General features: G+C 38.9%; 1 protein-coding gene across 1 annotated transcript in view; it reads right to left on the bottom strand.

Annotated features, from left to right (window-relative positions):
• Positions 1–25,953, bottom strand: part of slc4a3 (solute carrier family 4 member 3) — an 89,549-nt gene that overhangs the window by 18,963 nt on the left and 44,633 nt on the right. The window contains exons 6-7 of the mRNA XM_067410450.1: positions 3,710–3,852; positions 237–417 (exon numbers count right to left, since the gene is read on the bottom strand). Coding sequence (XP_067266551.1) covers positions 237–417; positions 3,710–3,852 — 324 coding nt within the window. The remainder of the gene's footprint in view (positions 1–236; positions 418–3,709; positions 3,853–25,953) is intronic.

Below are 25,953 nucleotides of genomic sequence, written 5' to 3' on the forward strand. Positions count from 1 at the left end.
CAAAAGCATTTTTCAAAACTAAAGAATTGTTTACCTTGTTATCCTTGAATGGAAAATTATCAGTTTTTCATGGTCAAAAAGTGGATATGCCCAAGAGGGTTTAATCCATTTATCTAATTTACATGTCCATTTGAATTCTGTCAGTCACACGGCACTGGTTTGTCAACAGTGTATGGATGTTAGGATTGGACCAGGATCGCAGGGTTGAGTGGGCTGGCAGAGCGTTCGACTCTTACCATGTGTGATGGTCCTGCGGAGCTCCAGCAGACTACGGAAGGACAGCGAGGCCACGTGCGGTTTACCCCAGCGATCCGTCTCCTCCTCCACGTCTTCCTCAAACTTGATCCAACGTGCCGTCTCTTTCCAGCGCATCTCCTGGTTCTTATCCACTATCAGCTCATTGAGCTCCACAAACACCTATGGTGAACACAATGTCAAAAGCACATCATAAAGCACTTTTAATGAATTATAACCAAAGTTGCTTGAAGGCAATTCAGTTCACTTGGCGGCCATTGTGGCATTTCCCTGGGCAGCTTATTTCTAGGAAACAGGCAAACAAGTACAGCTCTAGTTGGAAGTGGAGCAAAAGTGAAATATTTAGCCAACAAAACATGACAGCAATATCATAAATCTTCTTTTGTTTCTAATTCTAGAGTATAAACTAAAACCTTTGAACACAGACCTACTATGAGCTTTATGCTTCTGAAGCCACAAGACAGAGTTTCACAAGTTTCATAAGACAAAATGTTCATTACCAAATTCTCAGTGCTGAGAGCTTTGCTACCAACGATCATCAATACAATCAAATCAGTCTACTTACACTCTCAAACTACTTGTAATACTGTATATATTGAACATTTAGCCAGTGCTTGAAGTGAAAATAACTTCTGGCATCTTTGGTGCCCTAGGCAAAATCAAACAAGTGAGAGATTATTGTGCTCACGGATGCTCTCTCGCGTTACAATAACACGCTCTCAACACTTTCATTACTATAAAGAAGAGAAGAAAGTCGTTTCTGAAAGCTGTGTGCACAGGCAGTGCCCCATGCCACCCCTCAGCCTAGACGGCTGCCTATATTTCCTATGTAAGATTTGCAAATTATTATCACATTTGAAATTTCTACGACTAATCACCCAGACACAGACTCTTTGACTCTGAATTGCAACGTACAGGCAACGTGAGAGAAGTGGTGATACAGAAGAAAAAGTGAAAGTACGCTAAAGATTAAAATCGCCTAATGGTGCATATACCGGCTCACCTCATTTAGCAATAAACCTTATGTATATATTCAAAAAAATTTGGTATTTTATGTTTATGAGTTTAGGTAAAGCAGTGTTGATATTATTAGCTAAAACTAAACCTTTAAAAATCATTTTTGTTCATTAAATATAGCTTAAATAAAATATAAATATTACAAAATTTAACTTAAAAATAACTTAAAACATAAATGAGAAAAATGTAAAGTTAATAAATGTGATGAAAATTAGAAATGTCACCTTGGCAACTAACTGAAAATATGTTGAAGTTGAAGTACTACTACATTTCTAAAACTGAAACTGAAATAAGGATAAATTAAAGCTAAATAAAAAATATTAAAAAAACAAAAACTAATAAAAATGACAAAAGTACATAACTACTAAAACAAATTAAAATGAATACAGAAAATATAAAAATAAAAGCTAATTCAAAATATTTTAAAATTACTATAATCATATACAAATAATAATAAAATAAGACTGAAGTAAATGACTATAAGTAAATCATTTAATACTGTATTGTAATTTCCGATTCAACTGTTATTTGCAATGAGATAAATAGTTTATTGTCTTGAAAAAATACTAAGTACTGTCTTCAGTGAGTGACTTTCTTTTTCTTTTGTTCTTAGATTAACAGTAATAACACAGATCACAGCAGGTTTATTAGGCTGCTGTCACTTTAAGACGTCATGCACAGATCCGGTATACTATTACACATGTGCTTTGTTTCTCAATTGTTTACATTCACTTAAGACATAACCGACTGCGTGTGCCATTGACCGTTTGCAAAGACCCGCCCCCTTCAGTTACTGTTGCTATGTCTGACAAGCCATACGAATCTCTCGCCATCATGTTCTCATGCAGTGATAAATACATCGCGGAGCAAAGAGGACACTGACAACGTGTCAAAGACAAGACAGAGCAGGTTAAAACAGAGTCAAATTTTGTCATTTTTAAATAAATTTAAACAATAAATGCCGTTTTGTGGCTCTTTAATGTGTCGTGACAGATCGCTGTAACGCCTCAGTTCAAACAGTTCGTGAACTGATCATCTCTTCCAACTATTTCATCAATAGCATCAAATAAACATGAATGAACATCATAAGGAATGTTGTTTCAGTCGTGGAAAGATGTCAGTACACACCGTTTTTCAAGTTCAAGTCCACCTACATTATTCTGCTAACTCCCCTGACTGCTTTGTCAGACAAAATGGCGGATTTGGCGTTATGATTGGTTAGATCTCCTGTCAATCAAACTCCTGGCGAAGGGTCAATCAAGTTACCATTTGCGTCTTCTTACGCTTGAATATTTTAAAACCACATTAAAATACGCACATCGATAAGTGAAATCTACATTTTAATTTTATGACAAGTATCCGATTCCTGTCTTTAACTCTCCGGTTCCAGAAATGGAATCGATTTTCGATTCCCAACCCTACTGATGATTGCTTTGGTTGAAGAACAATTGGTAACACTTTACAATACGGTTCATTTGTTAAACACTAGTTAATGGATTAACTAACATGAACTAACAATGAGCAATACATTTGTTACTGTATTTACTAATCTTCGTTAGTGTTAGTTAATGAGAATACAGTTGTTCATTCTTTGTTCATGTTAGTTCACAGTGCATTAACTAATGTTAACAAGCTTTTAATAATGTATTAGTAAATGTTGAAATTAACATTAACAAAGATTAATAAATGCTGTATAAGTGCAGTTCATTATTAGTTGTTAACTAATGTAGTTAACTAATGTTAACTAATGAACCGTATTGTAAAGTGTTACCGAACAGTTTCCTGAAGAAACTGTTAAAATGTCTGAAAAGAAAAGGAAAAAGCAAAAATGCTTAAAAAGAGCCATGTTTTATTTCCAGTGAGATTCAACTCCACTGGTTGATTCAGAGCTTATTGATCAGCAGATAAAGTCACATGAATAGCACAGAATCCAGTGCTGATTGACTAAGTGCCTTATGTAATTAATCCAGCTGATTTAGGGACACGGATCTCGCTCGGTTAGTGAAACCCATTGGATGAAACGGATCAAAAGATATGAGCAGACTAGAGAAAAGATCTCTGAATCGAGGGTCTCTCCTGCTCCTCTAGATTGATTATCTCTATTAACACCTCCTCATTATCAGTATCAATGTCAGTCTGGGGAAAATGGAGGCTTTACTTTAAGCTACCTCTTGAGGAACAACACAGAAATTCAGATCTCAAAATCAATACAGAGAGCCTACCATGCTATTATTTGAATATTTTTTTCCCACACTGATCTATTACTGCTCAATCTGCTCCTAAACGACACATAAAAACACTTTACATTTTAGTCAGACAGTCTTTTTGTCTAAGTGAGTGAGAATAAGTTATAATGTGGAGCAAACTGTATGTCTGGCTGTGCGAAACTAGGTCTCATTTTTCTTTTCTCCATGCGGTCAGGAAGCTCAGCTCTCACCTCATGAGTTTTCTTGTCCATCCTCTTCCTCCTCTTCAGACTGGAAAGAGGGGGTGAGCTATTGCTGGTTCGTGGTAATTGACAGCGTGATGATTTCTTGACGAGGTGACGTCTAACCCCAGGATTGTCCTCAAAACGGTGACCTTAAAGTGAAAGAAAAGGGAAAGGTTATGTAAATTAAATATAAATTAAACTGTCAGTTCTGTAAAGGCAGATTCAAGGAAAAAATAAGTGAACCCCTTGAATTTGCCATGGATTTCTGCATTAACTGGTCTTAAAATGTGCAACCAAATCACAATATTCATAGCAGCGCTATTATCATTAACTAAAACTAGTTTTAAAAAAAGAGCTAATTTGAGCTAATTGGAGTTCGCTTAGAGTCCAAACAATGGGCCTGTCCCAATACCCACCCACAGGTCTTGGAAACTTGAGAGCATGTAACACAACTGGAAGTAAGAGCGCCCCAAGAACATCCCAGGTCTGATTAATGCCAAAGTTCAGTGCTCTTAACATACTAAATCCACACTATCTATAATACCACTTTGGAGCAGTTTATTTTAAAGTGCATAGTATTAAAAATACAAATGTGTAAATAATGATCTGTAAAAACTTTTTAAACACTCTTAGGCACAAACACTCTTTTGGCATTAAAAAACTACTGTCAGGATTTACTCAAGACACACTGTGAAAAAAAGGCACGTACAGTTATTTTTGTAGCTGACCTTATTGCATATGCATTTTTTTAGGAGTTTTTTTAGACACAAACATGGCGATTTATTAAGGTTTGTGCTAGTCAATTTACTGGTATTTGTGCCATTATTTATTGCCCCCAAAAAGCCCACCAAAACCAGACTGGAGGTGTTGGTCAGAGCTGTGCTGCCCTATAAAAAACAGAAAAAGATTTATATTTTTTTCTTTTTGCAAATAAAACATAGCCTGATCCATGCCTGGAAAAAAGAGATCTCAGAAGACATCCACAAGCCTTGATATTCATCAGTCCATGGCAAAACAAATTGTCTATATGACCAATTTATACAAAAGTACATAGTAAATCCAAGAGTTCACATAGCTTTTACTCAACTGTAGCAATGAAATTGCATACATTTGTGTGACTGAGAGTAAAAACGGGCCTAGAAAAACAAGAGAATCAGAGGCCTTCTCAGCTGAGTGCAACTAAGAGGCGTACTTTGGATGCTAGGCCTTTCCAAAAAAATTGCTGTGATTTAATATTGTATCATTTTAGCCCACAAACCAAGGTTTTTTATTGAATTTGGGATAATTGAAGGGGTGTATTATGAGAAACCCTCTCTCTCCAGCTGTTCCGAGAGCCAAGTAAAAGGCCGGGGCTCTCCAAGGGTTGAGGTCTGCCAGGACGCCCAAGGCCTCAGCTGGTTTGTGTTGTCCCAGTAGCCCGGGGATGTTCGGTAAACAAAGTTAATTTTTTACCCTTTCTCTCCTAGTGTCGCACATGCCTCCAACCCCCCTCATAAAAAAAGGCTCTGCATAATTTTGAAGTCCACACACTGGTGCTGGGCCTTTTCCCAGGGGTAGAGTGCTAACAATAAGGTGGCCGTGCCTTTTGGCTGTACTCTGGTTGTGCTTTTCATGGCAGGAGAGCAAAAATCCTAGAGGAGACCAAAACAGCCAAGTTTTCATCAAAACACCACAAGACGAAACCAACTCAGGCTGCAAATGTGTGTTTGACACACAAAAGTGCTGATTTGCAATGTCAATTCAAGCATTTGAGCTGTCCTCCCCTTTTTTTAAGCCATACCTATTTACCACCTTAAAACGCGCTCTCAAAATGGTTCAATGGCACAGGCTCACTTTTTGTCATGATCTATACACAAATGCATTAAAAATGCATTTCATACAGATAATCAATTGAATACACCTCTGAAACTCTTTAAAATATAATGTATGAATGTATAATACATAATTATGTTATAAAATTACTATTTGAAAAATGTCACCACAAGTGCAAAGATTTCAGATATTGCTATCTTTGTGGGGACATATACAAAGATTTCTTCTTCGCTATTGACCCAAATACAAACAAACTGCAGTTATAAGAGTTTTATGACACAGCATTTGTGTGTATTACTGAAAAGAAACTGCGAGACTGAGAGATAAGATAAAAATCGATCTCTGCTAGACTGTCTGTCTGCTCTTCGCATAGACGTTTTCCCAAGGGATTGAAGAGAGAATCACAGACAGGGAAAGGCCTTGGAGCAATGCACTGGTAAACAGTCTACACAAAGACAAAAGCATTAAGCCTGAGGGTTTTACGGTTTATCAAAATACAATGGCTGTTAGTGAGAAGCAGTGTTTGAACTCTCTGTTTGATAACTGAAATGTTTCAGGCCCATCTCTTTTTATATAAGGAACAGTTTCTCAAAAAAATATAACACTCTGGCATTATTTACTCAGGTAGTTGCAAACCAGTATGACTTTCTTTCTTCCACAGATCAAAGGAGAATGGATAATGCACATGCAATAACTGTGAATGGGGTGCATTCAAGATTAAAAAACAAAGACACGCCATAATCTTAATTTGATTTCTGGAACTATTTTAACTAGTCATATTGTGTCTAAAATATTAAAGTTAATCGATATTAACTTGATTATTGATTTTGCCTATGGCTGATAAAAGAAAGATGACCGATTCATATGCAAATATTACAATGACATCTTCTATTGGTGGCTCATCAGATTCAGCAAACAATCACTGTTCAGTATAAAAATAGCTATAAATGGCTAAATACATGCAGGAAAAACAAGAGCATTCACAATTCAGCATGCAAATAGAGGTAAGAAGACCAATTATAATTCAGTAAGCAAATATGCTAATGATGCTACTTGTGTCTATCAATTTACACTACCATTAACTCAAAATTTGGGGTTTGGTAAGAATTTTTAAATGCTTTTGAAATAAGTATTTTCTGCTCACCAATGCTGCATTTATTTGGTCACAAATACAGCAAAATCAGTAATATTGTGAAATATAATGACAATTTAAAGTAAGTGATATTACTCCAGTCTTCAGTGTCACATGATCCTTTCAGAAATCATGCATGAAGATGCTGATTTAGTGCTCAAGAAACATTTCTTTATGATATTAAAACAGTTGTAGGCCACTGCTTAATAAATTTTTCAGGATTCTTAGATAAATAGAAAGTTTGAAAAAGAACAGCATTTATTTGAAATTTGAGATTTTTTCTGTAACAATGTTCAAAATGCTTACGCTATGTCCTACGCCTTCCGTATTCAACTTAGGAAGAAAATGTAACCGAAGTTGAATGCAGAAGGCGTCAGTGATTTGAACTGCAAGAGGCATTACACCTTCTTCGTAAGTTAAATACGTAAAGCAGTCTAGATATTTTACTTCATAATTTGTTAAATATGGATATTTTTCTAACACAAACACATCGCTTCGCTTCAGATGGCCTTTATTAACCCCCTGGAGCTGTGTGGAGTACGTTTTGCTTTGGATTGATGCACTTTCTTGAGCTTCATACTCATTGGTCCCATTCACTGCCATTATAAAGCTTTGATGCGTCAGGATATTTATTAATATAACTCCAACTGTGTTCATCTGAAAGAAGAAATTCATATGATGGCTTGAGGGCAAGTAAAGCTTGGGGTAATTTTCATTTTAAAGTGAACTAATCCTTTAATAAGTGATAAATGACCTAAACTTTTGAACGGTAACATAGGTCAAAAAGGTTCAGGCTGAATTAATTGCTGATGAACAAACCTCTAACCATAATGCATGATGAATAGAATCACTGTACTTTATGTCTGAATCAAGTTACTATGCAATATGACCCTGCCCTGAGATGATGTGTGCGAGTGGAGGCTTGGCTGCACATGGATGTGTCAACAGGAGAGGATGTGGAACTTCATAAGCCATCCACTCAAACATGCCACATCACTGGAGGCCATGAAATCTTTCATATCAGCAAAGTGTTTGCATGGACTCGGCTTGACATTAATTAGCTTGTATTTCCCTACAGGATCAATAAAACAACTCAGTTCGAAATTCCCAATTTCCAATGCGAGAAAGATCTATAGAGGGTGGAGTGCATTTTTACAATGTCACAATCGCAGCAGTCATGTGAATGGAAAATCCTATTGGATTTAATCAAGTGCTGCCTGTTATACATTCAAGTGGAAATACGTACTTCGAGGCGTTTTGCCATTTATTAACCTAAACTACAATTGACAAAGTCAGACAATTGCAAAATTCCGTCGAAAAATGATGTAAGTGTAAAGCAAAGTGGAGGTCGCTGTGACATTTGCAAAAACTAAGGTGGCTGGAAAATATTACCCTTCATCACGCTTCCAACTTTTTAACAGCAAGCACACTTACGGATCGGTTCATCTGGGGAGCCAAGGTGTGAGTGGATGGACTCCAGAAGGTCATAATCATCAAAATCCAGCACAAACTCCTCAAAGTCCTCAAAGCTGTCCAATGCAAAGCTCCCCAGAGGGTTTTCCTGATCCCTACAATGGCCCTTTCCAGCATCTGCATCAGGGTGTTCCTCCCCTGAGCCGTCGCTCCTGTCCTTCTCCTTCCCCACGTCTGTCATCTCCACACCTGGTGCCTCCGGATCATCCAGGATGCCACCCTCTTCCGCGCCGCTATTTTGCACCTTCTACAAAGTAGAACTGTGTCTAATCCTGTCTTCAGGTTCCTGGAAGCACAAATTTCTAGAACTATGGAACGACCAGGAATCGTGCAATAATCTTGTTTGCGATCAAATTTTGTCCAAGAATGGTAAGTTAAAGAGAAAAAGAAGGAAAAAGGATAATCTCTCAGCTTGGCCCTCAATCCATAGAGTGTTTGTAAGATCCACCTTGCTGCTTGGTAAGAAAATGGTGTCTGGCCTCAGGGTTTCCAAGCAGATGAGCAGCAGTTCTGCGAGACGTGTCCGCATGTACGCAAGCAAACAGCAGGGAACACTGGAATTGGCTGATGATCCAGAGGAAATGTTGATACAACTGAACTACTTTTGAGGTCTCGCACTAATCTATTGGCTGCCTCTGTGCTTTCCATGACGTTTTCGATTGATCCTCAGGCTGCATGAGGGACAGAGATACGGTCCTCTGTCCGGTTTTTCCCCCATCATGTCCAGAGCTGTTTACACCACCCTTTCAGAAAGCACAGGTGAAAACCTCCATCCGAAACAACAGCAGTGCCGACGAAGTGCACAACATGGTGCCACGCATTACACAGCACTGTCTCCACATGACCGATCTCCATGGAAACCATGGCTGCTTCTAGAACTCAACCCTGTCTCGTTTTCAATCGGTTACCTGCACAGGGATTAGCCAATCATCATTCAGATGTGTCCAATACCCTATACAGCTGGACATTTATAAGATTTGTATGCATATCAGAGGGGCAGAGATTTCTCTTTCATAGCTCATAAGATATATGGGAGATTTCAGTTATGTTTAGTTTAGATATGAACTTTGTCTCAGATGTTTTTTTTTTGTTAGGGGAACAAATATAGACTCAAATGTGTCTATTATGCAGATAAGATAAAAGAGAGCTTGGGTAAATTGATTTTGGGAGAATTTAATGAGAAATGTTGAGATTATATTGGAATCTCTCACTTTTGATTACACATTTTTCTATAAAAAGAAAATGTTTTTTTTTTTTTTTAAAGAAAATGGGTCTTTTTTTCTCAGGAGAATGCTAGACACTTCTAAAACAAGTTTCCATTTGCTCTCCATTTAAACCCTATTTACAAAATACAATATACTGTCATTCATGTTCACTGTAATCGCACTGTAATTGCTGAAACTTATGGGATATCGAGACTTTATTCAAGGTTATAAACTAAAATAAGATTAATTTATTGAATATATATTCCATAAACATCAAAATAAACAGTCCCACTTTATTATGAGGTGGGATAAGGGTAAGGTTAGGGAAAGGTTAGGGAAAGCTTTGGTGGTATGGGTAGGTTTAAGGGTAGGGGTAAGGTGTAAGGGATGGGTCAACAGTGTAATTATACATGTAATTACAGAAAATTACAGATGTAATTACATGCAGATGTTTTAAAATATAAGTACAATGTAAAAACATGTATGTACACAATAAGTGCATCATATCAAAAGATTAATTTAAATGTGAGTACACAGTAGTTAAGGCCACTTAACATAAAGTGGGAAAAACAAAAACAAAACAAAACATCCCTGTAATCACATTGTTGTCTACAATTGGGATATTGAGACCGTAATTGTGGTTATTCAATAAACTTGGCTAAATTTATAGAATATATATTCCAAGAACATCAAAATAAAAATTGAAATAAAATAAAATAAAAATAAAAATCTCCCTGTAATTATATTGTAAACATGTTGCTATTTAGGAGACACAACTGAGATATGAAAAAGACACCATTTGAGGTTATTCAACAATCAATTACAAACTATTCTAAAAATAAAATCAAATAAATGGGTCATTCAAAAGATAAGAGAGAAAATCAATTATGTGACTTACACAAGTGAGTATTCTGACATACAGTATATGTTGTCTAAATGCCCTATAAAAGGTGTCAGACATATGAAAACACTGACATGGAGCGGTAAAGATTCGAACATGAGCAGTTTATATCAAGCTAGTGTGATGTAGGGCTTAAATTCAATGGCCTGTTCCACTGTGGCGGCCTCATTTGTAATTTGTTGCGGTATAGCAGTCAATGCTTCCTTTTTTCTAAAAGCAGGAAGGGCTGCGGGCAGGTCTTTGGGAAGGATAATCAATTGGAACAGTGAAGTTAATTATAGCTGGAGGGATCTCATCCACAGAGCCGTTGCAGCACTCACCTAAATGCACTCTGCTGGACCCTGCTAGCCTTCATTCACAGGGAATAATTTAACCATATTAGCTGCACTGTACGTCACGTAGAGTAAACAGCAGTATCATTCATGAAATGAGCCTGTATCGGCACGCCAGATGGAAACATTTGTGCTTCCTTCAAAATCCAACCAGCTACAGGCATGTTAGTATTAAAGTATTTATTAATGTGTTTATATATATTATAATGAACTAATCCTATATAATAATAATAATAAATATATATATATATACAGCTATGGAAAAAAATAACGTTAACATTGATTTCTGAACTTGGAGTGGTCTCTTAATTTTTTCCATAGCTATATATATATCACTGTATTTAAATTGGCAAATACTTAAGAGTCTATGACAGGATCATTATTGCTGTGATGATTATGTTTCTAGTTTGGCAACTAGTTTTTTTTAACCCTAATTGATGGAGTGTATATCTTTTCAAAGTGCTCGACTCTTGCATTGTCATTACAAGATGACAAACCATTGATGAACCTCTTGATGGAAATTACATCACAATATTTATTTCTATCATGAAGTGCATAAATTTCAAGATCTTGTATTGACAATACAAGAGGTGAGCACTCTGTAAAGTCTCCTTAAGCACATCCCAAAGACTTTCAATGAATTTAAGGTATGGACTCAGAGATGCCAATTCATGTGTGAAAATGATTTTTCATGCTCCCTCACAACCATTCTTTCACAAATTGATCCTGATGAATATTGGCTTTGTCATCCTGGAATATGGCCATGATGTGTCTCCCTACATGGTTGTTTAAGAAACTAAAAGTTACACACTCATCAATTAGAACTGTTGCCAAACGTATAAAATGCTACAAAACATAATAATCCCTGCAATAATGATCCAATCATAGAGTCTTAAATTTGCCAATTTAAAATCCAAACAGCGACTTACCATAAGGTTATATACACTCTATAACGTTATATATGAACATAAAAATATGGTTCGGCAACAGGGTAAGCACCATAGCAAACATTCTGGATTCAAATGTTCTGGATGGGACTTTATATCTATGATCACAATGCACTAAACTTAGGCTCTGTGAAGATCATCTCGTTCAATAAAGGAAAGTGTGTCTAGCCATTCCCATGGTTTAAAAATCACCACATGACACACAGAGGAACAGCTGGGAGGCCAACTGGAGCATGGGAGCCCATTTAAATCAAACCCCTTACGTCAGGAAGAACTTTACAACGCTGCTTCTAAGAAAACAGTCATGTGAAGCACATCTTCAGGGATCCTTCCAGACCCTGAATGACTTTTGAGATCTGTGAAGTTCCCTAACATAAAAACACTGTAATGAAAAAAATTACTAATGTGCACTTTAAATAGAATCTTAAACTTGTTTTTTAAAATCTTTTTTAATCAAAGGTCTTCTATCCAAGGTTAGGAGACTAAAATGTTAAAATGTTAGTATTAAGTACTTCTATGCAAAATCAATCAGTAGTTATTAATAGAATAACGAGACACAAACCTTTACATTCAATAGCGTTTGCTCCCATTTATTTTTGATCACAGTGCATACAATCTTTTATTCCAAATGTGTGCACATTTGGAGAAATACACGTTTAACTCAGATTTCATTCGATAGGATATAATCTGGGCCGTACACAGGGTTTCATAATTACCGAGGTCAGAAAATGTAGTTATCTAGGAGGGCATGCTCCTTCCCTTCCTAAAATTTTGATTTCCCTGGTGTACATATGTGCATTTTTAAGACGTTTTAAGGCCAACAAACTGGATAACAATAGATTTAAAACCATGTCAACAAATACATGTATGCACAGTTTTGAGGCAGCTTTAATCGCATGTTTGGTAATTTCATGACTTAATTTACAACAGAACAACGATGGTGCATGCTCGTAGTTTCTTTTGCGCTTTATGTAAGCAATAATAAAGTAATTATGCAGCGCCGGCGCATTTGTGCTTGCAATTCTTGGGTGTGCGCCACGAGCACAGTATAACGGCTGATTGAACAGTCATGTTAATTTTTCTTAGTTTTACTGACATAGCCTGACAACATCTCATCTGACCGCAGTTCCCTGTTGTTCAACTGAAGCTCCCTTGTCGCCACCTGCACCTTTTCCACTCATTTGACTTGCGCCTGGCGGAATGCGCATCTGAAAAGTGTCCCGTTTGTTGTGGTTGTAAAGAGACAGTTCTTTATATCAGCGTTTTACTTGGCGATGTTTAAAAAAAAAAAAAGATTTTTATTTTTTGGTATTTTATATGCTGTGTTGGTGGTTTGTGGAGTAGCATCATCCAGAGGGGATATTTTTCTGCTGAAATAATTCAGCAGAGGCAGGGACACATAGACCAGAAGGGGGAGCCCCCCCCCCCCCCCCCTACAAACTGCACCCTGTATATATATATATATATATATATTTATATTTATATATATTTATATATACACACTCACACACAAAATATGTATTGATCTACAAGTAAGAAAATGTTTTATTTTACTACCAAAACTTGTCAAACACTGATAATTACCTACTACTTTTCTCCCCATCAGTCACACACGCACTCCAGCTCCGGGGATCTCCTGTTCTTGGCACATTTTGAGTCAGACAGACTTGTGAACTCAGTGAATTGTTAACTGAAGATTCGCTCTGACCGGGTCATTTGAATCAGTGAGTTGTTGACACAAGAACAGATTGGTAATGATTTCTACACTTCAAAATAATGAGAAATGACATGTTTTTATGAAATGTAGTGGAGTAAAAAATATGATATTATGGTTTGGAATGTAGTGAAGTAAAAGTTTCCCAAAATAAAATAACCGAGTTGAAAAGTTAAGCTTAGCAATTGGGGTCAACACTTCTTTCGAGAGACATTTAAAAGGGGCATGAACTGAGAAATCAAATTTTCATTGAGCTTTTGACACGTAAGAGGTCATCATACTATAATCTCTTATTTACATCATGTTTGCACAGTTAGTTATCATGAAAGCGTTCATTAGTGTGCAGAAGTTGAGTTGCAATGACAAGATCACTGCTTTCATGCACTCAAAATGTCTGTGATTGGCTACAATCTTCATCATTGCAACCTTTCATGCCACAATCTAAATATAATGCCATAGATCTAAATGTAATGCTATAATCTTTTCACGGTTAGTTAACCTTGGGAGCTGTAATAGTAAAAACCTGCTAAAAGTTTTCGAGAGAGTGCCACATGTAATACTTATCTATTTCCATATGCAAAAATGTTAGCCAATCAGTGGGCGTTTACACTGAAGCCTCACAGAAGACAAAATGTGTAAATGTGTGTTGACAAATATGAACATACAAAAAAACAGAGCGTTCAAATCAGAGGGCTAAAATTAGGGTAGGAAAAATGACTTTTATTTCTAAATTATGACAAATTATGACCATTTTTTATGTTATGTTAATTTTATCTTAAATAACAGTTTATTTAACATTTCTCCCAACCAAAAAAAATCAAACATGGGATTTGTCTTTATAATACTTCTTTAAAAAAGTAATGGGACATTCTATTTGTGGAAAGTGCCAATTACACTCTTGCAAGGTTTTTTAAGGAAGCAGTAGTATTCTTGGGCTGTCATACCCTGTAATCTGTTGAGCTTACTTTATTAAGGATAATCATTAATGTAAAAACAACGGGAAGCACTCTGGTGCATGGCGTACATCCAGTGACCCTGACCACATCTGAACATCTCAAAGGCTTGTTTACAACTGTGGGAAAGGGAGGAGAGGGCAGGCCAAGTTCTGACCATGGCCAGCCAATGATCCTGCTGCTTTGCTTTCCACCAAAACACATTTATGAGTATGGACACGAATACCCCAGCGCCCCAAAACTTACCAGAAAGCTTGCCAATGCGGACCTCTAAGTCCACTATACAAACACTCCCTGTCATCACTCCCCTCCTCTAGAGATTTTAATGAGCATTTGGAGGGACTACGGGCTTTGGCTTGTCAAGATCAAGTTAAACCATCGGCCTGAGACTCGGTCATTGGTGTGGCTCCAATGACACATGAAATCAAACACGCCTATCTAATTTTGTTTGAGTTACTGCATTGATTTCAATTAAGATCGAATGACCGCAACAACATGCAACTTGTCTGCTTTAATCTGTGTTTTAATCATCGTGGCTACAGTAACTCGAATCAGTAACTGCACTAATTCTTGAGACATGGGACAAAAGGCTACAGGACTAAAAAAATGAAAGTTCACAGTTGTGCTCATGAATTTACAGACCCCTTGCAGAATCCAGGAAAAAATAATAGATAAAACCTTAAATAAAACCTTAAATAAGATGATAAAAATGATCTTTCTTAATTAATCACTGCACTGAATATGCATAAGATATAAGGAATAATCATAGAGTCAGCCTGTTGATATCAGAAAATAAACCCTGACCACGACCATGAAATAAAGCTTTCTTGCTTAAACTAGTCATCTACGAAAGGTTTATGCTCACTACAGTACAAAAAAAACTATTTTATATAGTTATAAAATATTTATAAAATATAAAAATGTTATTATAATCATTATATTTAATGATTTCATGTGTATTGTCTAAACTATGGAAGCTTGTTTCCGCCATGAAATAAAAAATAAAAAAGGCATTTGCTTTTTTCCACAGATCTGACATTTATTTCTCAGAATTGCAAGATATAAACTCACAATTGCGAGTTATAAAGTTAGAATTGCGTAATATAAAGTCAGAATTGCATGACATAAAGTCAGAATTGTGTGATATAAAATCAGAATTGCAAGAATTAAAGTCAGAATTGCTTGATATAAAATCAAAATTGTGAGTTATAAGGTCAGGATTGCATGATATAAAGTCAGAATTGCATGATATACAGTCAGGATTGTGTGATATAAAGTCAGAATTGCATGATATAAAGTCAGAATTGCATGATATAAAGTCAGAATTGCATGATATAAAGTCAGGATTGTGTGATATAAAGTCAGAATTGCATGATATAAAGTCAGGATTGTGTGATATAAAGTCAGAATTGCATGTTATAAAGTCAGAATTGCATGATATAAAGTCAGAATTGCATGATATACAGTCAGGATTGCATTATATAAAGTCAGGATTGTGTGATATAAAGTCAGAATTGCATGATATAAAGTCAGGATTGCATGATATAAAGTCAGAATTGCATGATATAAAGTCAGAATTGCTTGATATAAAGTCAGGATTGTGTGATATAAAGTCAGAATTGCATGATATAAAGTCAGGATTGCGTGATATAAAGTCAGAATTGCATGATATAAAGTCAGAATTGCATGATATAAAGTCAGAATTGCATGATATAAAGTCAGAATTGTGTGATATAAAGTCAGAATTGCAAGAATTAAAGTCAGAATTGCTTGATATAAAGTCAGGATTGTGAGTTATAAAGTCAGAATTGCATGATATAAAGTCAGGATTGCATGATATACTGTCAGGATTGTGTGATATAAAGTCAGAATTGCATGATATAAAGTCAGGATTGTGAGATATAAAGTCAGAATTGCATGATATAAAATCAAAATTGTGAGTTATAAAGTCAGAATTGCATGATATAAAGTCAGGATGGTGTGATATAAAGTCAGAATTGCATGATATAAAGTCAGGATTGTGTGATATAAAGTAAGAATTGCATGATATAAAGTCAGAATTGCATGATATTAAGTCAGAATTGCATGATATAAAGTCAGAATTGCATGATATAAAGTCAGAATTGCATGATATAAAGTCAGAATTGCATGATATAAAGTCAGGATTGTGTGATATAAAGTCAGAATTGCATGATATAAAGTCAGAATTGCATGATATAAAGTCAGGATTGTGTGATATAAAGTCAGAATTGCATGATATAAAGTCAGAATTGCATGATATAAAGTCAGGATTGTGTGATATAGAGTCAGAATTGCATGATATAACGTCAGAATTGCATGATATAAAGTCAGAATTGCATGATATAAAGTCAGGATTGTGTGATATAAAGTCAGAATTGCATGATATAAAGTCAGAATTGCATGATATAAAGTCAGGATTGTGTGATATAGAGTCAGAATTGCATGATATAAAGTCAGAATTGCATGATATAAAGTCAGAATTGCATGATATAAAGTCAGGATTGTGTGATATAAAGTCAGAATTGCATGATATAAAGTCAGAATTGCATGATATAAAGTCAGGATTGTGTGATATAAAGTCAGAATTGCATGATATAAAGTCGGAATTGCATGATATAAAGTCAGGATTGTGTGATATAAAGTCGGAATTGCATGTTATAAAGTCAGAATTGCATGATATAAAGTCAGAATTGCATGATATAAAGTCGGAATTGCATGATATAAAGTCAGGATTGTGTGATATAAAGTCGGAATTGCATGTTATAAAGTCAGAATTGCATGATATAAAGTCAGAATTGCATGATATAAAGTCAGAATTGCATGATATACAGTCAGGATTGTGTGATATAAAGTCAGAATTGCATGATATAAAGTCAGGATTGCATGATATAAAGTCAGAATTGCATGATATAAAGTCAGAATTGCATTATATAAAGTCAGGATTGTGTGATATAAAGTCAGAATTGCATGATATAAAGTCAGGATTGCATGATATAAAGTCAGAATTGCATGATATAAAGTCAGAATTGCATGATATAAAGTCAGAATTGCATGATATAAAGTCAGGATTGTGAGATATAAAGTCAGAATTGCATGATATAAAATCAAAATTGTGAGTTATAAAGTCAGAATTGCATGATATAAAGTCAGAATTGCATGATATAAAGTCAGGATTGTGTGATATAAAGTCAGAATTGCATGATATAAAGTCAGGATTGTGTGATATAAAGTAAGAATTGCATGATATAAACTCAGAATTGCATGATATACAGTCAGGATTGTGTGATATAAAGTCAGAATTGCATGATATAAAGTCAGAATTGAATGATATAAAGTCAGAATTGCATGATATAAAGTCAGAAGTGCATGATATAAAGTCAGGATTGTGTGATATAAAGTCATAATTGCATGATATAAAGTCAGAATTGCATGATATAAAGTCAGGATTGTGTGATATAAAGTCAGAATTGCATGATATAAAGTCAGGATTGTGTGATATAAAGTCAGAATTGCATGATATAAAGTCAGAATTGCATGATATAAAGTCAGAATTGCATGATATAAAGTCAGAATTGCATGATATAAAGTCAGGATTGTGTGATATAAAGTCGGAATTGCATGATATAAAGTCAGAATTGCATGATATAAAGTCAGGATTGTGTGATATAAAGTCAGAATTGCATGATATAAAGTCAGAATTGCATGATATAAAGTCAGGATTGTGTGATATAGAGTCAGAATTGCATGATATAAAGTCAGAATTGCATGATATAAAGTCAGAATTGCATGATATAAAGTCAGAATTGCATGATATAAAGTCAGGATTGTGTGATATAAAGTCAGAATTGCATGATATAAAGTCAGAATTGCATGATATAAAGTCAGGATTGTGTGATATAGAGTCAAAATTGCATGATATAAAGTCAGAATTGCATGATATAAAGTCAGAATTGCATGATATAAAGTCAGGATTGTGTGATATAAAGTCAGAATTGCATGATATAAAGTCAGAATTGCATGATATAAAGTCAGGATTGTGTGATATAAAGTCAGAATTGCATGATATAAAGTCAGAAGTGCATGATATAAAGTAAGAATTGCATGATATAAAGTCAGAATTGCATGATATAAAGTCAGGATTGTGAGATATAAAGTCAGAATTGCATGATATAAAGTCAGGATTGTGTGATATTAAGTCAGGATTGTGTGATATAAAGTCAGGATTGTGTAATACAAAGTCAGAATTGCATGATATAAAGTCAGGATTGTATTATATAAAGTCAGAATTGCATGATATAAAGTCAGAATTGCATGATATAAAGTCAGGATTGTGTGATATAAAGTCAGAATTGCATGATATAAAGTCAGAATTGAATGATATAAAGTCATAATTGCATGATATAAAGTCAGAAGTGCATGATATAAAGTCAGAAGTGCATGATATAAAGTCAGGATTGTGTGATATAAAGTCATAATTGCATGATATAAAGTCAGGATTGCATGATATACAGTCAGGATTGTGTGATATAAAGTCAGAATTGCATGATATAAAGTCAGAATTGAATGATATAAAGTCATAATTGCATGATATAAAGTCAGAAGTGCATGATATAAAGTCAGGATTGTGTGATATAAAGTCAGAATTGCATGATATAAAGTCAGAATTGCATGATATAAAGTCAGGATTGTGTGATATAAAGTCAGAATTGCAAGATATAAAGTCAGGATTGTGTGATATAAAGTCAGAATTGCATGATATAAAGTCAGAATTGCATGATATAAAGTCAGAATTGCATGATATAAAGTCAGGATTGTGTGATATAAAGTCGGAATTGCATGATATAAAGTCAGAATTGCATGATATAAAGTCAGGATTGTGTGATATAAAGTCAGAATTGCATGATATAAAGTCAGAATTGCATGATATAAAGTCAGGATTGTGTGATATAGAGTCAGAATTGCATGATATAACGTCAGAATTGCATGATATAAAGTCAGAATTGCATGATATAAAGTCAGGATTGTGTGATATAAAGTCAGAATTGCATGATATAAAGTCAGAATTGCATGATATAAAGTCAGGATTGTGTGATATAGAGTCAGAATTGCATGATATAAAGTCAGAATTGCATGATATAAAGTCAGAATTGCATGATATAAAGTCAGGATTGTGTGATATGAAGTCAGAATTGCATGATATAAAGTCAGAATTGCATGATATAAAGTCAGGATTGTGTGATATAAAGTCAGAATTGCATGATATAAAGTCGGAATTGCATGATATAAAGTCAGGATTGTGTGATATAAAGTCGGAATTGCATGTTATAAAGTCAGAATTGCATGATATAAAGTCAGAATTGCATGATATAAAGTCAGAATTGCATGATATACAGTCAGGATTGTGTGATATAAAGTCAGAATTGCATGATATAAAGTCAGGATTGCATGATATAAAGTCAGAATTGCATGATATAAAGTCAGAATTGCATTATATAAAGTCAGGATTGTGTGATATAAAGTCAGAATTGCATGATATAAAGTCAGGATTGCATGATATAAAGTCAGAATTGCATGATATAAAGTCAGAATTGCATGATATAAAGTCAGAATTGCATGATATAAAGTCAGGATTGTGAGATATAAAGTCAGAATTGCATGATATAAAATCAAAATTGTGAGTTATAAAGTCAGAATTGCATGATATAAAGTCAGAATTGCATGATATAAAGTCAGGATTGTGTGATATAAAGTCAGAATTGCATGATATAAAGTCAGGATTGTGTGATATAAAGTAAGAATTGCATGATATAAACTCAGAATTGCATGATATACAGTCAGGATTGTGTGATATAAAGTCAGAATTGCATGATATAAAGTCAGAATTGAATGATATAAAGTCAGAATTGCATGATATAAAGTCAGAAGTGCATGATATAAAGTCAGGATTGTGTGATATAAAGTCATAATTGCATGATATAAAGTCAGAATTGCATGATATAAAGTCAGGATTGTGTGATATAAAGTCAGAATTGCATGATATAAAGTCAGGATTGTGTGATATAAAGTCAGAATTGCATGATATAAAGTCAGAATTGCATGATATAAAGTCAGAATTGCATGATATAAAGTCAGAATTGCATGATATAAAGTCAGGATTGTGTGATATAAAGTCGGAATTGCATGATATAAAGTCAGAATTGCATGATATAAAGTCAGGATTGTGTGATATAAAGTCAGAATTGCATGATATAAAGTCAGAATTGCATGATATAAAGTCAGGATTGTGTGATATAGAGTCAGAATTGCATGATATAAAGTCAGAATTGCATGATATAAAGTCAGAATTGCATGATATAAAGTCAGAATTGCATGATATAAAGTCAGGATTGTGTGATATAAAGTCAGAATTGCATGATATAAAGTCAGAATTGCATGATATAAAGTCAGGATTGTGTGATATAGAGTCAAAATTGCATGATATAAAGTCAGAATTGCATGATATAAAGTCAGAATTGCATGATATAAAGTCAGGATTGTGTGATATAAAGTCAGAATTGCATGATATAAAGTCAGAATTGCATGATATAAAGTCAGGATTGTGTGATATAAAGTCAGAATTGCATGATATAAAGTCAGAAGTGCATGATATAAAGTAAGAATTGCATGATATAAAGTCAGAATTGCATGATATAAAGTCAGGATTGTGAGATATAAAGTCAGAATTGCATGATATAAAGTCAGGATTGTGTGATATTAAGTCAGGATTGTGTGATATAAAGTCAGGATTGTGTAATACAAAGTCAGAATTGCATGATATAAAGTCAGGATTGTATTATATAAAGTCAGAATTGCATGATATAAAGTCAGAATTGCATGATATAAAGTCAGGATTGTGTGATATAAAGTCAGAATTGCATGATATAAAGTCAGAATTGAATGATATAAAGTCATAATTGCATGATATAAAGTCAGAAGTGCATGATATAAAGTCAGGATTGTGTGATATAAAGTCATAATTGCATGATATAAAGTCAGAATTGCATGATATAAAGTCAGGATTGCATGATATACAGTCAGGATTGTGTGATATAAAGTCAGAATTGCATGATATAAAGTCAGAATTGAATGATATAAAGTCATAATTGCATGATATAAAGTCAGAAGTGCATGATATAAAGTCAGGATTGTGTGATATAAAGTCAGAATTGCATGATATAAAGTCAGAATTGCATGATATAAAGTCAGGATTGTGTGATATAAAGTCAGAATTGCATGATATAAAGTCAGGATTGTGTGATATAAAGTCAGAATTGCATGATATAAAGTCAGAATTGCATGATATAAAGTCAGAATTGCATGATATAAAGTCAGGATTGTGTGATATAAAGTCGGAATTGCATGATATAAAGTCAGAATTGCATGATATAAAGTCAGGATTGTGTGATATAAAGTCAGAATTGCATGATATAAAGTCAGAATTGCATGATATAAAGTCAGGATTGTGTGATATAGAGTCAGAATTGCATGATATAACGTCAGAATTGCATGATATAAAGTCAGAATTGCATGATATAAAGTCAGGTTCCCTTTCAGTCGGTCACGTTCGACGTACGTCAGTAGTGACCGACGAATTGGGATATCGCTTAGAGAGCCCTATCATCTTCGTGTAAACTAAAACAAGCCAATGGAATTGGCGTGCGATATTTGCATAATGCGCACCGCCCCCGACAGGTGTATATAAATAGGAAGCAGATGCAATCGCACTCTGTCTTTCGCTTCGGAGCCATTCACTGGTGTCCTGTTTTAGAAGACTCCTTTCTTCGTTTGTTTTATTCTAAAACATTGCCTCAGAAGAGGATTTACAGCGAGCTTTCAGTGCTGGTGAAAGGGCACGTTCAGCGAGGTCGCGAGTCTCCGAGGAGCTGAGCTATAAGCTCGAAAACTGCTGTTTTCACAGCAACACAAAGAGTGTGTGCGTGTGTAGCGATTTGGGCCGGTTCCTCGGTGTGTCAGGGAGTGGTGTACCTGACACATCGCGTCGCTCCCTGGGTGCTTCAGCACGAGTGAGTTGACTTCCCCTTCTAAAAGAGCTTTACAGACGAACCCTGACAGTATGTCATTTCGTCTGTGCGTTAATGGGTGCGGTCGTTCCCTGGTCCCTGCTGATGGGCACAATCGTTGCATCTCGTGTTTGGGCATTCTGCACGCTGAAGCAGCTTTTGTGGATGGTTCATGTTCCCATTGCGGGAACATGACTATCGCGATGCTGAGGTCGAGACTCTCCTTCCTGAAGTCTCAGGAAGCGGGGGTCCCCTCTCCTATGCCGCGTACGACCGTTTTTTCCGGCCCCGGGAACCGGAATGACGGTACGGCGCTGTATAGGAAGGGTGACCGGAGGATTACGGTCAGGGCTTCCCCGCCGAGCGGAAACGCTCCTCGGGCCCCTGCCGCCTCATCAGCACCGCAACCCATCGTGCCACCGTTGGTTTCCGCTGGGCCCTCTACGGACTGTCCAGCCGTTACCTTTGGTGTGCCGGCGGCGGATCAGATGTCGATCGCTGCATCGGAAGGTGAGCCTGAGTCCTCGGGGGAGGATTCGGACGCGCTGCCGCCCGGGACGGTAGCGTTGCCCGAGTCGGATCCCGAGCTTACGGCTGTGCTCTCCCGGGCCGCCTTGTGCGTCGGGCTTGAGTGGAACCCTCCACCCTGTCCCGGCCCATCTCGGTTGGACGATTGGTACTTGGCGGGGGGTCACGCTGGTCAAATCCAGCGTCCCCCCCCAATGCCTTTCTTCCCGGAAGTACACGATGAGGTGACCAGGTCTTGGCAAGCTCCGCTTGGGGCTCGTACAGGGCCTGGTCCCTCGTCCGCCTTCACCTCCCTGGACGGCGGGCTAGCCAGGGGGTACGCGAAGATCCCGCCAGTCGAGCGGTCTGTTGCGACGCAGTTGTGTCCAACGGCCGCTGGCTGGCGCGGTGAGCCGCGTCTCCCGTCCCAGGCCTGTGAATTCTCAGCCGGTCTGACTGAGAAAGCTTACAGTGCCTGTGGGCAGGCTGCCTCTGCCCTGCACGCGGTGGCCCTTTTGCAGGTCTATCAGGCAAAAGCGCTGTCGCAGATGCCCCAGGAAGGTCCTGACCAACAGCTGCTTGGGGAGCTGCGCGCTGCCACTGACCTTGCCCTCCGGGCAACGAAAGTGACAGCGCGTTCTGTTGGCCAGGCGATGTCTACTCTGGTAGCCCAGCAACGCCACCTCTGGCTGACCTTGGCAGACATGAGGGAGACCGACAAACATCGGTTCCTGGATTCCCCCGTGTCTCCGGTCGGCCTTTTCGGCGACGCGGTGGAGAGCTGTGCCCAACAGTCCTCCGCTGCACAGAAGCAGGCTGAGGCTATCAGACATGTCATGCCACGGCGGTCCGCTGCTGCCTCCACCCAGCCGCCCGTGGCTCAGCCTCAGCCCGCTCGTCGCCGAGGGCGCCCGCCTGCGTCTTCCTCCGCCCCTGCTAAGTTGGCAAAGCAGCAGCCTACACCAGCCAAACAGCAGGGTGCCGGGCGCGGACGTGGTGCCCAGCCCGTCTCTGCCAGCCAGGTGGCAAGCGGTCGGGGAAAACTCGGCCCTGAGACGGGCGACCTGGAGCGGAAGGTTCCTGCCCTTTGGGAGAGTATTCCATCTGCTCTCCCACCCCCGGAGGAGGGCCGGGGGGATTTTGTGGCGGCTGTCCATCTACCGCCGCTGGCTCTCCGGAGTCCAGCGGTACCCACTTTGCCACAAAAGGAGCAGTTTCCTCAAACTCCAGGTCACAACAGGGGGTGTCTGCCAGTGTGCCAGGCTCCGCCTCGCTGCTGTCAGCTCCCTCCCCATTCGCCAGCAGGTGGCAGTGTGATGGTGCAGACCGCGTCCCGTGCGCCGTCTCCCATGCACACTGCTGCCTCGCAGAGTCTGACCCCACTCCGGGCCGCCCCCAAGCCGTCCGGGTCGGGTCCCTCTCTGCCTTGCTGCCCCACCCCCGGTGCGTCTGTGGTGCCTTTGGTCCTGCTGGCTCAGTGTCTGGAAGCATGGAGCACGCTCCCCAGCCTGTCCAGTTGGCTCATTCGTACTATCAGACTCGGCTATGCGATTCAGTTCGCCCGGCGTCCCCCGGTCTTCAGGGCTGTCCACTTCACTCCGATGTCGTTGGACAGTGCTCCTGTTCTCCGGGTGGAGATTGCTGTCCTCCTGGCGAAGGGCACAATCAAGCCGGTCCCTCCAGCCGATATGAAGTCGGGGTTTTACAGCCCCTACTTCATTGTACCGTAAAAGGGCGGTGGGCTACGGCTAATCCTGGACCGTCCCCAGGATTGGTTTGCAGCAATAGACCTGAAGGACGCATACTTTCATGTCTCGATTCTGCCTCGACACAGACCCTTCCTAGGTCGGTCTGCGTTCGAGGGTCGGGCATGTCAGTACAAAGTCCTACCCGACATGGTTGTAGCTCCCAACCGGTTGGGTCTTCAGGTCAACTGGGACAAGAGCAAACTCGCCCCCGGGTAGAGAATCTCTTGTTTCGGTCTCGAGCTAGACTCGGTCGCACGGACTGCGCGTCTCACCGAGGTGCGCGTCCAGTCGGTGTTGAACTGCCTGAGCTCGCTCAAGTGCAGGACAGCGGCTCCACTGAAAGATTTTCAGAGGCTCCTGGGGCATATGGCATCTGCAGCCGCGGTAACGCCGCTCGGATTGCTTCATATGAGACCGCTTCAACACTGGTTCCGCGGCCGGGTCCCGAGATGGGCGTGGCAGTGCGGCACGCTCCGTGTCCCCGTGACACCGAGCTGCCGTCGCACCCTTATCCGGTGGTTGGACCCTTCGTTCCTGTGGGCCGGAGTACCCCTCGAACGAGTGTCCAGGCACGCTGTGGTCTCCACAGATGTCTCTGCCACGGGATGGGGGCCACGTACAACGGGCATGCAGTGACAGGTCTTTGGACGGGGCCTCAGCTGCATTGGCATACCAATTGCCTCGAGTTGCTAGCGGTTCGTCTTGCGCTGGCCCGCTTCAAGGAGCTGTTGTCAGGCAAGCACGTTCTAGTCCGCTCACTAAGCATTGCGGCCGTTGCGTACACCTACCGTCAAGGTGGTCTACGCTTCCGTCGCATGTTGCAACTCGCCCGCCATCTCTTGTTGTGGAGTCAGAAGGATCTGAGGTCCCTTCGGGCCACTCGTGTCTCAGGTGTGCTCAACCGTGCAGCCGACGAGCTGTCACGGCAGCATCTACTTGCGGGCGAGTGGCGGCTCCACCCCCAGGCGGTCCAGCTGATTTGGCAGCGGTTCGGCGAGGCCCAGGTAGTCCTGCTTGCCTCCCCGGAAACTGCCCTCCGCCAGTGGTTTTATTCCCTGACCGGCGGCACGCTCGGCACGGATGCCCTGGCACACAGCTGGCCCCCGGGTCTGCGCAAACATGCGCTTCCCCCAGTGAGCCTTCTCGCACTATTCATGTGCAAGGTCAGGGAGGACGGGGAGCAGGTTCTGTTAGTGGCTCCGTACTGGCCCACTCGGACCTGATTCTCAGACCTCATTCTCCTCGTGACAGCACCTCCCTGGCCGATTCCTCTGAGGAAGGACACCCTGACTCAGAGACGGGGCACCCTGTGGCACCCGCCTCCCGATCTGTGGAACCTCCACGTGTGGTCCCTGGACGGGATGCGGAGGTTCTGAGTGTTCTCCCGCAAGCGGTCGTAGACACCATCACTTCCGCTAGAGCTCCTTCCACTAGGAATCTCTACG

This window comes from Chanodichthys erythropterus, chromosome 14, assembly GCF_024489055.1.
Source record: "Chanodichthys erythropterus isolate Z2021 chromosome 14, ASM2448905v1, whole genome shotgun sequence".
NCBI lineage: Eukaryota > Metazoa > Chordata > Actinopteri > Cypriniformes > Xenocyprididae > Chanodichthys > Chanodichthys erythropterus.